The sequence below is a fragment of the Boeremia exigua genome (genome assembly GCF_020726555.1).
Source record: "Boeremia exigua strain MPI-SDFR-AT-0100 chromosome Unknown C7974scaffold_13, whole genome shotgun sequence".
Taxonomy (NCBI): domain Eukaryota; kingdom Fungi; phylum Ascomycota; class Dothideomycetes; order Pleosporales; family Didymellaceae; genus Boeremia; species Boeremia exigua.
This window is the reverse complement of record NW_025763530.1, coordinates 515,731-527,585: the sequence shown is the minus strand read 5'-3', so window position 1 is coordinate 527,585 and position 11,855 is coordinate 515,731. Positions and strand designations below refer to the sequence as shown.

The window sequence follows — 11,855 nt, the reverse complement described above, 5'->3', positions numbered from 1 at the left end:
GCAGTCAAAAGTGCAAGTTCCGCAGCCGTTTGTCAGCGCCGACGTCGCCGCCCCGCCCGCGTTTACTATCCCCCGAGCGGGTGCCCGTGCCAAGCTTGACTGCCGCGGCAAGTCGCCCGAGCGGCGCCCGCGGACTAGACGCGCGCCTCGCAAAGTATTGCGCCATGCGGTATCGTACCGCTTATCGCCGCGCCCTGCGAGCGTGTATCGCGGGCTAGTGCAGTGTAGGTGCCGTCGGGCGCACGTGGCTTCCTTCTTCCTCACTCACAAGTCCCGAACCTCAAGTCGTCTTGCCTTGCCTTTCCCTTTCCCTTTCCCTGCCATTTCCATTTCCTATACCCTGACATCCTCACACCCCTCTGCACTCGCACCCGCACACACAACCACCCCCCTGCACTCAACCACCCACCATGAAGAAACCCCTCCGCATAGCCGTCCTCCAGTGCGACCAGCCGCCGCCCGACGTCGTCGCGCAGTACGGCGCGTATGACCGCATCTTCGCCACGCTGCTGCAGACGGCGGCTGCGCGGATGGGGCTGCAAGAGGCGGATTTGGAGATCACGGGGTGGGATGTCGTGGGCAAGATGGAGTATCCGCTGCTGGAGGACGTGGACGGGGTGTTGATTAGCGGGTCGAGTGAGTGCATTGTTTCACTTGGTTGCTTGTTTGGGAGGGGCTGGTTGTTTGCTCTGTCTGTTGTTGTGTCTGTTCTGTCGTGTCTACTCTGTCTTTCTGTTCTATTGATTCTGCCTGTCGAACCTCTCGAAGCTTGATATGTCGTGGTCCAGCACGTGCTAACACCATCAGAACACAACTCGTTCGACGACGAGCCCTGGATCCTCAAGCTCGTCGCCTTCACAGAAGTTATCCTGCGGCTGAACCGCGTGCGCCTGGTCGGCGTGTGCTTCGGGCACCAGATCATCGGGCGCGCGCTGGGGTCGCGCGTCGGGCGCAGCGACGCCGGGTGGGAAATTGCCGTGCTGCCCGTCGAGCTGACGGAGCTGGGGAAGCAGGTGTTTGGACAGGAGACGCTGGTACGTTGATTTCCTATTCGCACTTGCTTGCCTCGATCTGCTTTCTTCATCTCCCTGATGAGCCTTTATGGCCGTGGTCTGGTGTGTATGTGAAGCTTATTTCCCCAGGCTATCCACCAAATGCACAAAGACATCGTCTACTCCCTCCCCCCCGGCGTCCAGAGCCTCGGGTCCTCGCCGCGCTGCGCAAACCAGGGCATGTACGCTCCGCGGCGCCTGATCTCGGTGCAAGGCCACCCCGAGTTCCACGAGGGCATTGTGAGCCGGCTGGTCAAGATGCGCAATGCACAGGGCATTTTCAACGACGAGCAGGCGCAGGATGCGCTGGGGAGAGTCGGGAACGCGCATGATGGGGTGGTGATTGCGCAGGCGTTTTTGAGGTTTTTGCTGGAGGAGTAGGGGGGAGGAAAGTATAGAAGGGACTGGTTGACGCGGGCTGGTATAGTAGAGGTAGAGGTATAGACAGTGCTTGTATCTACTAATCAAGTCCTCCAACTCCTCCCGCTCTCCTCATTAACCCCATCTCCATCAATACTGCGTTGCAACCGGCGTCCCCACGGGCGTCTGCAAACACGCCCCCACCACCGTCCACGACGTCGCACACCCCTCCGGACACCGCGTCGGACACGCTGCAAACACCGTATCCGTGGCCGTCCGCGTACAGCAGCTATCCGTGATACACGGCTGCGTGATGGTCGACACCTCCAGACACGCCGGGCGCACGCACGTCGCGGTATCGAACGCGCACGACGACCACGGCGCCGGCGCGTCGACGCGCGTGCTGAAGGACGGGCAGTGGCGTGGCGCGAACGTCGTGGTGGTGATGGTCGTGCGGATTACGGTTTTGTAGGTGCGGACTACGGGGGTTGAGGCCGGGCAGGTGGAGGTCGGGAGGGGGATGGCGGGGGGGACGGAGGGAGGAATGGCGAGGGTGAGGGTGCTGTGGGGATGAGTTTGGGAGTGGGTTTGGGTATTAGGGGAGGGGGTGCTACCTGAGGCTGAGGAGAAGCAGGGAGGCGAGCATTGTGGTGGGCTTGTTGCTGGTGGAGAAGTGTTGTGTGGTTGGTGAGAAGGTATGCAGCCTGTCACTTATATAGTCGCATCTTCTTGTACTTGCCTCTGGGAGCTGCTCGCATGCTCCGTAGTGCTATCCGAGGGATACGAGAAGTGAGGTCGGTCACAAGTCTTGAATGAGGGGTGAACACGACCTGTGTCACGCTTCTTCGTATACTTTCTTGAATTCATCGAGGGTCTCAATTTGGAGGTCGAGCTGAGGATGGGTGCAGCCAATCGGCTGCTGAGTGGCTTTTTAACGGCCATACAGACGATGACGCTTGCCGAAAGGCTATTGATGCTATTTCGAGCGTTCTCGAGGTTCGAACTGCCTGGCTCAGTGGTGCTAGTAGGTCAAGCCGCATTCAACAGTGGCATACTCTTTCTGATCAGCCATGCAGATGGGTGTAAAACCTGTGGGCCTCGTGATGCTTCTGCTCACCCACATCGGACGCGAGAGAAGCCAGAAAGTCATGTTTTGATTGACGTGGGATAAACTTCAGTGACATTCGTACAAGATTCCGTGGATGTATCAGCGTAGCTCGTAGCCACCTCCAATTTCAACGCCATTGATGCCAAATATGTTACACGAATATACATGTCTGTGTACATTTTCTTACTCGGCGGAGGCCTTCTTTGGCTTCTTTGTTCCGTACTTCGATCTCGATGTAATCCTGCTACCGACACCTCCCTGCGATTCGTTAGTCAGGATAAATATGTAACCCGTGTTGATACGCACCAAATCCAGCGCTCCTCTGACCAAGTGGTATTTCACACCAGGGCAATCCTGCGCACGCCCTCCTCGCACCATCACGACCGAATGCTGCTGCACGTTGTGGCCTTCGCCATGTCAGCTGACGGCTCTGGTGTCCTCTGAATTGACCATAACATACCTTCTCCAGGGATGTATGCTGTGATAACCTTTCCTGTGCTCAGACGCACCCTAGCAATCTTCCTCTCGCCAGAATTGGGCTTCTTGGGCTTGGTTGTGCCGACCTTCAAGCACACGCCCTTGAGTTCTGGTCTGTTGGCAAGCTGCGGCGATCGCAACTTTCGCACCCTCTGCTGTATCCTTCCTTGCCGCAGGACCTGGATCAATGTGCATTTGTTGGCGCGCGATGCTGGTGTAGGGGCGAGGGAGAGGCCAGCGAAGGCATTGTGGAGCGGCGCAGCGGCGCGCGCAGCAGCCAGAGGCGATTGCGCAAAGACTGATGGCCGTACAAGGCGTTGAAGGAGTTGAACGGGCATGGCGGCGGTGGTGGTGACGTTGAGTGTCGCGACAGAAAGTTCGAGGTGCGGCGCGACTGACGGAGGTGGTCAGTGCGACTGCACGAACGCTCTTTCCTCGAAGTCCGTAGCTCGATCCTTGGATTAGAACATCTTTCCGATACCACGTAACATGTTCTCTCATTGCAGCTACAGAGTGTGTTCTTGCTTTACGTTTGATCTTCTAGAGTTTTTATAACCCTTGACATAAGCACCATAACGCAATCATAAGCACAACGCCTTCCATCTCTACACGACTTCGAAGTTGAGTACGAAGGTGCCATGTACTGCGCTAATCTCCAAAAACACGGGGCCTTGCAGCTCAAAGTTGCAGCCATGTTTGGGAGTGCAGATGCTAAGCGCCGACACCCATGTCCCTACCGGCCGCATCAACCACCCGTACCATATCATCTCAGTATATACGCGCACTCCGCTGCCGACGAGCCGCCAACACCAAACAATGTGGACACCAAGGCGCCCCATTCTTAGAATTGAGGTCCAGGCCAGCATTTATAGGCACCTACTCCTCGCGTCGCTACATCATGCAATCCTCTGGGAAGTGATCGTTGTGCAAACTCATTCTTTTCGTTTGTCTGGTCTTGAGTTTTGATAACATGGTCTGCATCATCTGCCAAAACATGCTGGGCCGACAAGCTGGTAGGTTCGCCCAAGGAACGCTGGATAACCGATACGAACATCACACAAATGCAAAGACTTTTCAACAGGCTGTGCGGCAAAACTGTTACATCTGTCGAGCTTTGTACGTCAACCTGTTGGATGAATTGGAGTACTATGCTGAACAGCCGCGCCGAGACTCTGTCACGTCAAGTTCGCATGCTTCAGCGGAGGAACAGATCCTTTCAGACCTGAACCAGTCCTACCTGAGTAGCAAGGCCTTCCTCTTCCTACAAAAGTTCGATCATACTTACCGCCTTGAGATTGAGCTAAGGCACGGGCAAGCTGAGATCCAGCATACCTTCTATCTGGAATGTCAACAAGGACCCCCTCCTTGTCCTGACCAACGATCTGTCCATGTCAGGTATCGAACGCTGGAAGACCCTAGTTTCTCATCACATCCTCCGCCAAAGTTAACCCGCCACCGAGACTACGAGGTAGCGCATCGGTGGATAAAGGAGTGCAAATGTTATGCCTCTAGATCAAGCTCGTTCTATCCGACAAGGCTTTTAAGCCTCAAGAACGTAAAAGCCTCAATGGCAATCCATGGTAACTCTACCTCACGGTGCCGCAACTCCCAAGTCTGTGTCAATCTTGTTGAGACAGCAGCCTGGCTCCGACCGAATGCCAGAGAACCGGACTACAAAGGAAGCAACGAGCGTTATGTGACTTTGTCGCACTGTTGGGGAGGCTTGGTTAGTCACCGCTTGCTCAGGAGCAACTACGATGACTTCGTTCGCGGCATACCAGTTGCCGATCTGCCAAAGACATTTCAAGATGCCATCTACTTTGCTTCTACTCTTGAGATTGTTGATTATATCTGGATCGACTCGCTCTGTATCATCCAATTAGATAAAGCTGACTGGTTGAAAGAAGCTGAAGTTATGGGCCGCGTGTACAGCGAGACTTTCCTGAATCTGTCTGCCACAGCCGCATTGAACAGCACTGTTGGACTTTTCAAAGACGGAGACTTTGAGCTGCTGGAAGAAGACAAGGTTGTACTGGACATCGAAGGTCTACCCATGGCGTATGACAGGAAGACCGTCCCGAAGAATCCTGATGAGAGGGAGCGCTTTTTTCTGCGATCATGTACAATCATCGACACTTCGTTTTGGGAGAAAAAAGTGGACAAAGGGCCAGTCAACACACGTGGCTGGGTGCTGCAAGAAAGACTGATGTCTTCGCGGGTGTTGCACTTCTGCAGGGACCAGGTCGGGTGGGAGTGCGCTTGTCGCGATGGTGATGGGGACTCTGCTATCTGTACTGCGCAGATATCAAATACTGTTCGCGAGTACTCTGCTCATCACAGAATCGTGGAGGGTATTCGCCAGAGACTATTGAGGGCGAACAACGCGTCCTACTCACCTTTCGCTCTTTGGGCGGCTGTGGTGAAGGTGTACACAAAGACAGCCATTACAAACCCGGATGACAAGCTTATCGCTATGTCTGGACTGGCCGAAATCATTTCTGAAGAGGTGGGCTGTACATACGTTGCTGGCTTATGGCGGAAGAACCTCGCTAGCCAACTTTTGTGGCATGTTGAGCCTGTGTTTCGCTCGAGCGACCGTACCTTTTCGCATCCAGCAACCTCTATAACTGGATGTGCCCCATCGTTCTCTTGGGCGGCTATAGATGTCACCGGGCATGGCATTACATACGCGAATTCGACTAAACGCAGAGTGTTTGTGCGAATCGAGGATTGTGTCGTGGAGCCCCTTACAAGCAACAAATTTGGTCTCGTCTCAAAAGCTCGAATCATCCTTTGGGGAAAATTGCGTCGAGCACGTTTGATATCCAGGCCTAATAATTGCTTTGGGTGGCACCTGGTAGATCGCGATGACCTCGACAACGAATGCCACACGAACGTATATTTGGACTGCCCTACCCGCGACGATGATTGTATCGACAACGATGATGCACATATATACATCCTACCTGTCGCTAAAGATGTTACCTCTGCTGGAACATCGAGGAACGAGCATCTGGTCTGTCTGCTGCTGCGTCCTGAGCTCGAAAGAGGAACTTTCAAACGTATCGGGATGACCAAATTGAGTCCGTTCGCAGATCGGCGAGCAATGCAGAAGTCTGGGATACGCGACAGCCCTGAGTATGAGATAATGAGACACAGCATGAGTGATGCAAGTCTACCTCATGATGGAAACTACGATGAGGTGACCGGATTACATAGAATAAGTCTCATTTGAGGAGCGCAATAGAGCTTGCCGAACCTCGTATGCATACAAGGCTAGCTCTGAACAACGTTGTGATACAAACTACAGAATATGTAGAGCTCATACCTTCGACACATCCACTGCTTGGCCAGTCTTTAACCAGGAACGTATAATTGTGGAAGTCTCATCACTACTCAACTTCTACATAGTCACCTGCTAGGCAGGCGTCAGGGTACTGTTGACCCAAATGATTACTTACAGCAGTCTGTCTGCTTCCTGCACAAATTAATGTTGCAGACAGTGCTCGCATGCGCTCGCAACTACTGCTTGTCAGAAGACCTTTTAGTGCAGAGGTCAACTTCGTGGGAATCTTGGAGCAAGGCCGACATGGTGGAAGCGGTAATTAAATCATTACAGTCATCTGCTCAACAGAATTAGGCAACGTACACATCACGACTACCCAGTCGAGTAATACAGTGGCATCATCGACTAAACACGTGGAAGATCTTGGTAAATCTCTTCTCTGTTACGGTGTCGCGTTGAGGAGACAAACGTGTGCGCCAATGGTAGAGAGCATGCGGGAGGCGCAGGCATGTGGGTCTTGGCGCTATGACGACGAGGCAGTCACAGCCACAGCTCGTGCGCGGCAATGGCAACGGGGCAAGCTTCACGTTTGCGCCAAACACCACTGTCCTCAGACAACACCCCAACTTCACACAGAAACAGCGCATATCACACAAAATGTCCGAGAAAACAGGAGCCGATAAGGTCCGTCTACTTCATAGTCTCCAATGAAGCTTGGACTGACGCCTGCAGCCCCCAGAGAGCCCCACAACGGCGCGTGAGCTCGACTTCGACGACGACAACGAAGCACCAGCCTCTTCTGCGCCTGAGAAGACCACCTCTCCACCGCCAGCCTCAAAATCACCAAAGCCAGGTGTGAGGTTCTCCGAACAGGCAGAAGAGATCCCCCCGCAGAAGCCCCCGCGGCCCGCAGACCCGAATATCGAAGCACAGAACACGTTGATTGAGGCCTTCCCTGACATCGACACGAATGTTGTTAAGGCAGTCCTCCTTGCTAGTGGCGGAAAGGTTGAGCCTGCGTTCAATGCGCTTTTGAGTATGTGGTTGCCTAGACATGTGCTTTGAGGGGCTGCTAACAAGGTGTGCAGGCATGTCCGACCCCAACTTCAAGACCGAGGAGGCCCCGCCTCCACAGCCTCCGCGACCGCAACCGCGTAGCCAGCTTGAGCAAGATGAGATGTACGCTCGCCAATTAGCTGAACACTACCAGAGCCAAGGAGGCCAGCAGAGTCAGGGTGGTTATGGCTCACGGCAGCCGCAGCCCTACGCAAGGTCAAACAATCAGAGCAACCAGAGCAAGGATGAACGTGAATACAACTTCTTTGACGGTACGTGCACTAAGTCTGCTCATGCCATCGCTTAAACTAATGCTCGCAGACGACCTCCCTGAGATCCGTAAGAACATCGAGCAGGGTTTCCAGGAGACACAGAAGACAGTCAACAAGTGGATTACCAGCTTCAAGAAGAAGCTTGATGGCGAACCAGACGACTACGATCAATACGGAAACCCTGTACCTCGTGAGCGCGAACACGGGCAGTCTTCGCATGGTCGCCAAAACTATGGGCCATCACAGTCTGAGCAGCTATACGGTATCCGCAAATCGGCTGAGCAGCGTCGCTCTGCGGACATCCGCCGCTCTGCGGACCACAACCGCTACGATGCGGACAACCGGGTGCTGGGCGACGACTTCGCCCAGCTTGAGATGAGGGACAACGATTCTCAGCAGAGGTCGAGCAGCCGACCGTCGGCAAACCCCGACTTGTTTAAGCCGACCCCTGTTTCGCCACCGCAGAGCGGCCCCGTTGACGAGGTTGATGCGCTGTACCGAAACCCCTCGCCGAACAACCAAGGAGGCAAATCTGGTGGTAAGAAGTGGCAGCCTCTCACGTCAGTTGCGCCACACCCCGAGACGGATGAACACGATCCGTTCAGCCTCGGTGACAGCGACGATGAAGACAACAACAAGACCAAGGACATTAATCCTGAAGATACCGAAAGGCTTAAGAAGGCCGCAGAGTCGAAGGCCAAAGAGACGACAACAGCTGAACTGAAGCCTGCAACAAGGAGCGGAAGCGTTGGTCAGAAGGATGCAGCTGCCGAGGCGCTGCTGAAGGATGCCAAATGATTGCTCATTGATCGATTGACTAGGGTGTAAATGCTGAGAGCAGGTCTTCAAATGATACCAATAAGCTATACAGATCGTTTCGACCCTACACATCATCCATGTACGATTGCCCAGACCTCTACTTCGTACAGTAAGCCCTTCAGAGCCAAGCTCGCAACCCCCAACACAGTGTCAGGTGGCTTGTGACCATCCCCATGTTGATCCATGAAATCAATCCAGAGTGGTGCCCATCCTCGTTCAACGATATCTTTTTGGTTCAATTCGGTGTTGCCAGAGTCGTTTACTATGTAGTGGCGTACATGGACGATGTCGCGCGGAGTAGCGCCAGCTGCTTCCAGACAGATTCGCACATGTTCGTATGCTCCCTTGACTTGCTCGATCCACGGGGCTTTGTAGTCGCCTGTCTGTCCAGCGAGAGTTATGAATTTGGAAGTTGGAAGGATTGGCGTAATGCAGGCATGCTTGTACGATGGCGGTGGTTCGTGAACTCCAGAGGGATTGAAAGCTCGGGGCTTGTTGTCGTCAGCCATCTTGGTGGAGGTGAATGAATAAATGTGAACAGCTGCCCAATGTATCGATAATTCAAAGTTGTCTCATACTCAAGATGTTTGCTTACATATCATGGACACCTAAGCGACGTCTTGGTGAGGGGTACATTTGGTACAAGCCCGCGTAGACTTGCCGCGGAACAATTGCTGAAGCTCAAATCCCAGCGCCCTGACCAGCAGTGAGCGATGAACAACGTCACGCGTTATTGATCACTCTTGCTCCGCTCAGCAACCCAATGCAAGGGATTTTTTACTACGACCAGCAGTGTGCAAGACAGCAGACAGGACCGTTCAGTACGCATCATCGTTTGTTGTGGCTGAATAACTGAGCGGGGTCTATTGGATCGTCAGCTCCGTGAACGTTCGCGGAAGGACAACAGCTTCAGCCGAGCGAATCAACGCCATCAGCTCTGGGTTCGCGACGCGCTCCAGGGCCGTTAGTAGCGGTTACATCACTCTATGGCATGTGCTTTTGCGGGGAAGCTATGGATGAGCTTTAAACAAGCTCGTCGCACAAGCTGCGAGACTTCTGTCACTCTTTGGCAATCCCTCAGTTCATCATGGCGTCCGGACTTTTCTCCAGAGGGTCCAGCCAACCGACTAGCACTCCTGATGCTCGCATTCAATTTGGTGAAGAGCGACCCCATGACATTTACCTGAACAGCACTCCACCCGCCGCTCAGCAGGCGTACACATATGTCGACAAGACACACTCAAAGACACACGTTCATACCGCCTCGTTGTTTGACGTTGGTATCTTGAAGGACACTTTGGCACCTTCACTGACTCTCCACTCTGGTCTCGCTGTCATTGCGTACGGCATCTCACGATACACCCAACGCGTTGAGGTCAAGGACTGGCTCTGGCCCAGCGGACAGGTTGCCAATGCCTGGTGGTCTGCCATCGGTCGACGTCTTGCTGCAGGCTTGACACTCACACAAGCTCTCCATCGTCTTTCGTGGCATGAACGCGTTGTTTTGACCGGCGTGACACTCTGGGGAGGCCGGCTCTTCTATCGTGTTGTCCGTCGCTCCATCCAGCGCGGCGAAGACGATCCACGCTATGCTGAAGTCAAGCAAGAGGAAGGCTTCTGGAACTCGGCTTTGTTCAAGATCTTCATTCCGGAGGCTTTCTTCCAGATGCTCATCAGCTTGCCATTCACGGCACCATTCAGGCACGAAGGTGCTGTCATGATAGGATACCACCCAATCATCCAGATGGCGGCTGTCGGTCTCTTCTCTTCTGGCCTCGCATTGGAAACTCTAGCAGACTACCAGCTTGACCAGTACAAGGCGGAAGGCGGACGCGGTATTCTTCGTGAAGGCGTCTGGAGCCTTGTTCGCAACCCGAAGTAAGTCTCTCATCTGTGCCCGCTGAGCCACTCTTCTTAACTGCCAATAGCTATCTTGGTGACGCACTTGTCCATATCTCCTTCATCGTCATGCTTTACGGCAGTGATATGCTCGCGCCCATCGAACTTCTCGGACCCATCGCCAACTACTGCTTCCTCCGCTTCTTTGGTGGCGACAACCAGAAAGAGCGGTCACAAGTACGTCGGTACTCTGCTTCTCAGCCCGACAAGTTCGCCGAGCTGCAGAAGTTCCGTGCAGACAAGAATGCATTCTGGCCAAGTATGGACGAGCTTAGCAATAAGTGGCTGTGGACAGTTCTGGGTATTGGAGGACTCGGCGTTGCGATCGAGCAGACACTCAGGACGCTGCACTAGGCTGAGCTTGGTGAAGAGGTAGTATGCAATGCTTGCTAGTATCGTACTTGCAGCTGTATCGTGCCTTCGCTTGCATGTTGAACGCATGAGCTTTTCATTCCTTTTCTTTTCAACAATCATGAACAAAAACCCATTACATATCGAAACAATCAATGCATTAAAAAAAGAAAGCAACGTTTATCTGGAATTTACGATGGTATCGATCACTGCCCCTGCTTTGCCCACTTTGTTTTGCATTTACAGCTACCAACACGCACTTCAAGCTGTTTTATCTTCCTGCTGCTTTTCCGTTGCTATCTTTGCTAGAGGTACTACGAAGTATATGACCCAATATTGTTCTAATGCTTCGATTCAGTCTCGTCCGCATTCTCATCTCCCTGTGAATCGATAATCTCTTGATCAGTAGGGCCTGCATCACCAATACTTCGCTTGGCGGCTTCTGCTTTAATCGCCTCTACTTCTCCCGGATTGAGCTTTCTCCGTTTGCCGGTCAGCTCATTCCAATCCCACCCATCTTGAGCCCATCTCCACTTCAGATACGGTTTAAGGTCTTTGTCTAGCGGCAGTACTCTTTGCCATTCTGGCTCGTCGTCTTCAATCTCCCTCAATCGGTCACGATAGAAGATCCTATAGCTATCCAATGCATACGGTCCCATCCCAGGCAGGTGCGCAATCTCCCATCCTACTCTTTCGTCGTCTAAGCTAAGTGCCTCCCCTGGCTTGATGTCTACGCCACATCCCTTATCCGGGTAATGTAGTCTTCTATACCGGCGCTCCTTACATGGAGGGGCCGCTATCCACGCTTCAGCCAGCGCAATGAGGCGTTTACCACGCACATTGTGCAGCCCGAGAGGTTGCAATATCTCAGTCAGCTCACCGAGCCTGGCTTGCGACAGATGGAAAGGTGTAGGATATAAGATTAAGATCTGAAATAATATCGGCCGAGCCGCTGTACCGTGCGTCTGGTTCCAAAGAATAACTTGGACTACAAGTGCGTACAGGCTGTCTTGTATGCGCTCCTGAATAAGGCCGTACCCCGCCGGGCGAAGTTCGAAAGGTAAATTCTCCGGCTGCGGTATAGTTACTGGTCGATTTGCTTTGCGCTGTGGACCAAAATGGTGCGATACACGTTCTTGCCGCTGCCGCTTCTTGGTGGTGGGCTTGTCAGGGGT

At 53.4% G+C, this 11,855-nt stretch overlaps 7 protein-coding genes across 7 annotated transcripts; 4 read left to right on the top strand and 3 right to left on the bottom strand.

Moving 5' to 3' along the window:
* Nucleotide 1: 1 nt before the first annotated feature.
* On the top strand, nt 2-1,606 carry C7974DRAFT_404238 (class I glutamine amidotransferase-like protein). Its single transcript, XM_046142926.1, has 3 exons — nt 2-636; nt 808-1,034; nt 1,143-1,606. The coding sequence occupies exons 1-3, from the start codon at nt 411-413 to the stop codon at nt 1,431-1,433; spliced, it is 744 nt and encodes a 247-aa protein (XP_045992081.1). The 5' UTR covers nt 2-410; the 3' UTR covers nt 1,434-1,606.
* A 900-nt stretch (nt 1,607-2,506) lies between these two features.
* Nucleotides 2,507-3,420, bottom strand: C7974DRAFT_68319 (uncharacterized protein). Its single transcript, XM_046147079.1, has 3 exons — nt 2,981-3,420; nt 2,827-2,927; nt 2,507-2,778 (listed from the first exon to the last, which is right to left on the bottom strand). The coding sequence occupies exons 1-3, from the start codon at nt 3,333-3,335 to the stop codon at nt 2,704-2,706; spliced, it is 531 nt and encodes a 176-aa protein (XP_045992080.1). The 5' UTR covers nt 3,336-3,420; the 3' UTR covers nt 2,507-2,703.
* An 89-nt stretch (nt 3,421-3,509) lies between these two features.
* On the top strand, nt 3,510-6,277 carry C7974DRAFT_404230 (heterokaryon incompatibility protein-domain-containing protein). The gene has a single exon (XM_046142925.1). It carries the CDS (start codon nt 3,968-3,970, stop codon nt 6,230-6,232), a length of 2,265 nt encoding a protein of 754 aa, XP_045992079.1. The 5' UTR covers nt 3,510-3,967; the 3' UTR covers nt 6,233-6,277.
* A 531-nt stretch (nt 6,278-6,808) lies between these two features.
* On the top strand, nt 6,809-8,455 carry C7974DRAFT_443914 (uncharacterized protein; the record flags this gene model as incomplete). Its single annotated transcript, XM_046145478.1, has 4 exons — nt 6,809-6,967; nt 7,016-7,319; nt 7,372-7,611; nt 7,661-8,455. 4 exons carry the CDS (start codon nt 6,809-6,811, stop codon nt 8,407-8,409), a joined length of 1,452 nt encoding a protein of 483 aa, XP_045992078.1. The 3' UTR covers nt 8,410-8,455.
* Nucleotides 8,456-9,404, bottom strand: C7974DRAFT_68177 (Endoribonuclease L-PSP/chorismate mutase-like protein). The gene has a single exon (XM_046147076.1). The coding sequence runs from the start codon at nt 8,937-8,939 to the stop codon at nt 8,502-8,504; it is 438 nt and encodes a 145-aa protein (XP_045992077.1). The 5' UTR covers nt 8,940-9,404; the 3' UTR covers nt 8,456-8,501.
* Nucleotide 9,405: 1 nt separating this feature from the next.
* C7974DRAFT_68184 (uncharacterized protein) lies at nt 9,406-10,852 on the top strand. The gene is made up of 2 exons (XM_046147077.1): nt 9,406-10,308; nt 10,359-10,852. Exons 1-2 carry the CDS (start codon nt 9,518-9,520, stop codon nt 10,681-10,683), a joined length of 1,116 nt encoding a protein of 371 aa, XP_045992076.1. The 5' UTR covers nt 9,406-9,517; the 3' UTR covers nt 10,684-10,852.
* Nucleotides 10,853-11,126: 274 nt separating this feature from the next.
* C7974DRAFT_296667 (DNA glycosylase) lies at nt 11,127-11,717 on the bottom strand (the record flags this gene model as incomplete). Its single annotated transcript, XM_046137688.1, has 1 exon — nt 11,127-11,717. A coding segment is annotated over one exon (591 nt), but the record flags the coding sequence as incomplete, so codon positions are not given.
* Between the last annotated feature and the right edge of the window lie 138 nt (nt 11,718-11,855).

Excerpts from the sequence above, each read along its gene's own strand:
- C7974DRAFT_404238 (XM_046142926.1), top strand. The coding sequence starts at position 411 with ATGAAGAAACCCCTCCGCATAGCCGTCCTCCAGTGCGACCAGCCGCCG. Across the intron at positions 637-807 it reads GGTGTTGATTAGCGGGTCGA|AACACAACTCGTTCGACGAC; the intron begins GTGAGTGCATTG and ends TAACACCATCAG. Across the intron at positions 1,035-1,142 it reads TGTTTGGACAGGAGACGCTG|GCTATCCACCAAATGCACAA; the intron begins GTACGTTGATTT and ends TTATTTCCCCAG.
- C7974DRAFT_68319 (XM_046147079.1), bottom strand. The coding sequence starts at position 3,335 with ATGCCCGTTCAACTCCTTCAACGCCTTGTACGGCCATCAGTCTTTGCG. Across the intron at positions 2,928-2,980 it reads AGCATACATCCCTGGAGAAG|GCCACAACGTGCAGCAGCAT; the intron begins GTATGTTATGGT and ends GACATGGCGAAG. Across the intron at positions 2,779-2,826 it reads TCAGAGGAGCGCTGGATTTG|GGAGGTGTCGGTAGCAGGAT; the intron begins GTGCGTATCAAC and ends AACGAATCGCAG.
- C7974DRAFT_404230 (XM_046142925.1), top strand. The coding sequence starts at position 3,968 with ATGGTCTGCATCATCTGCCAAAACATGCTGGGCCGACAAGCTGGTAGG.
- C7974DRAFT_68177 (XM_046147076.1), bottom strand. The coding sequence starts at position 8,939 with ATGGCTGACGACAACAAGCCCCGAGCTTTCAATCCCTCTGGAGTTCAC.
- C7974DRAFT_68184 (XM_046147077.1), top strand. The coding sequence starts at position 9,518 with ATGGCGTCCGGACTTTTCTCCAGAGGGTCCAGCCAACCGACTAGCACT. Across the intron at positions 10,309-10,358 it reads AGCCTTGTTCGCAACCCGAA|CTATCTTGGTGACGCACTTG; the intron begins GTAAGTCTCTCA and ends AACTGCCAATAG.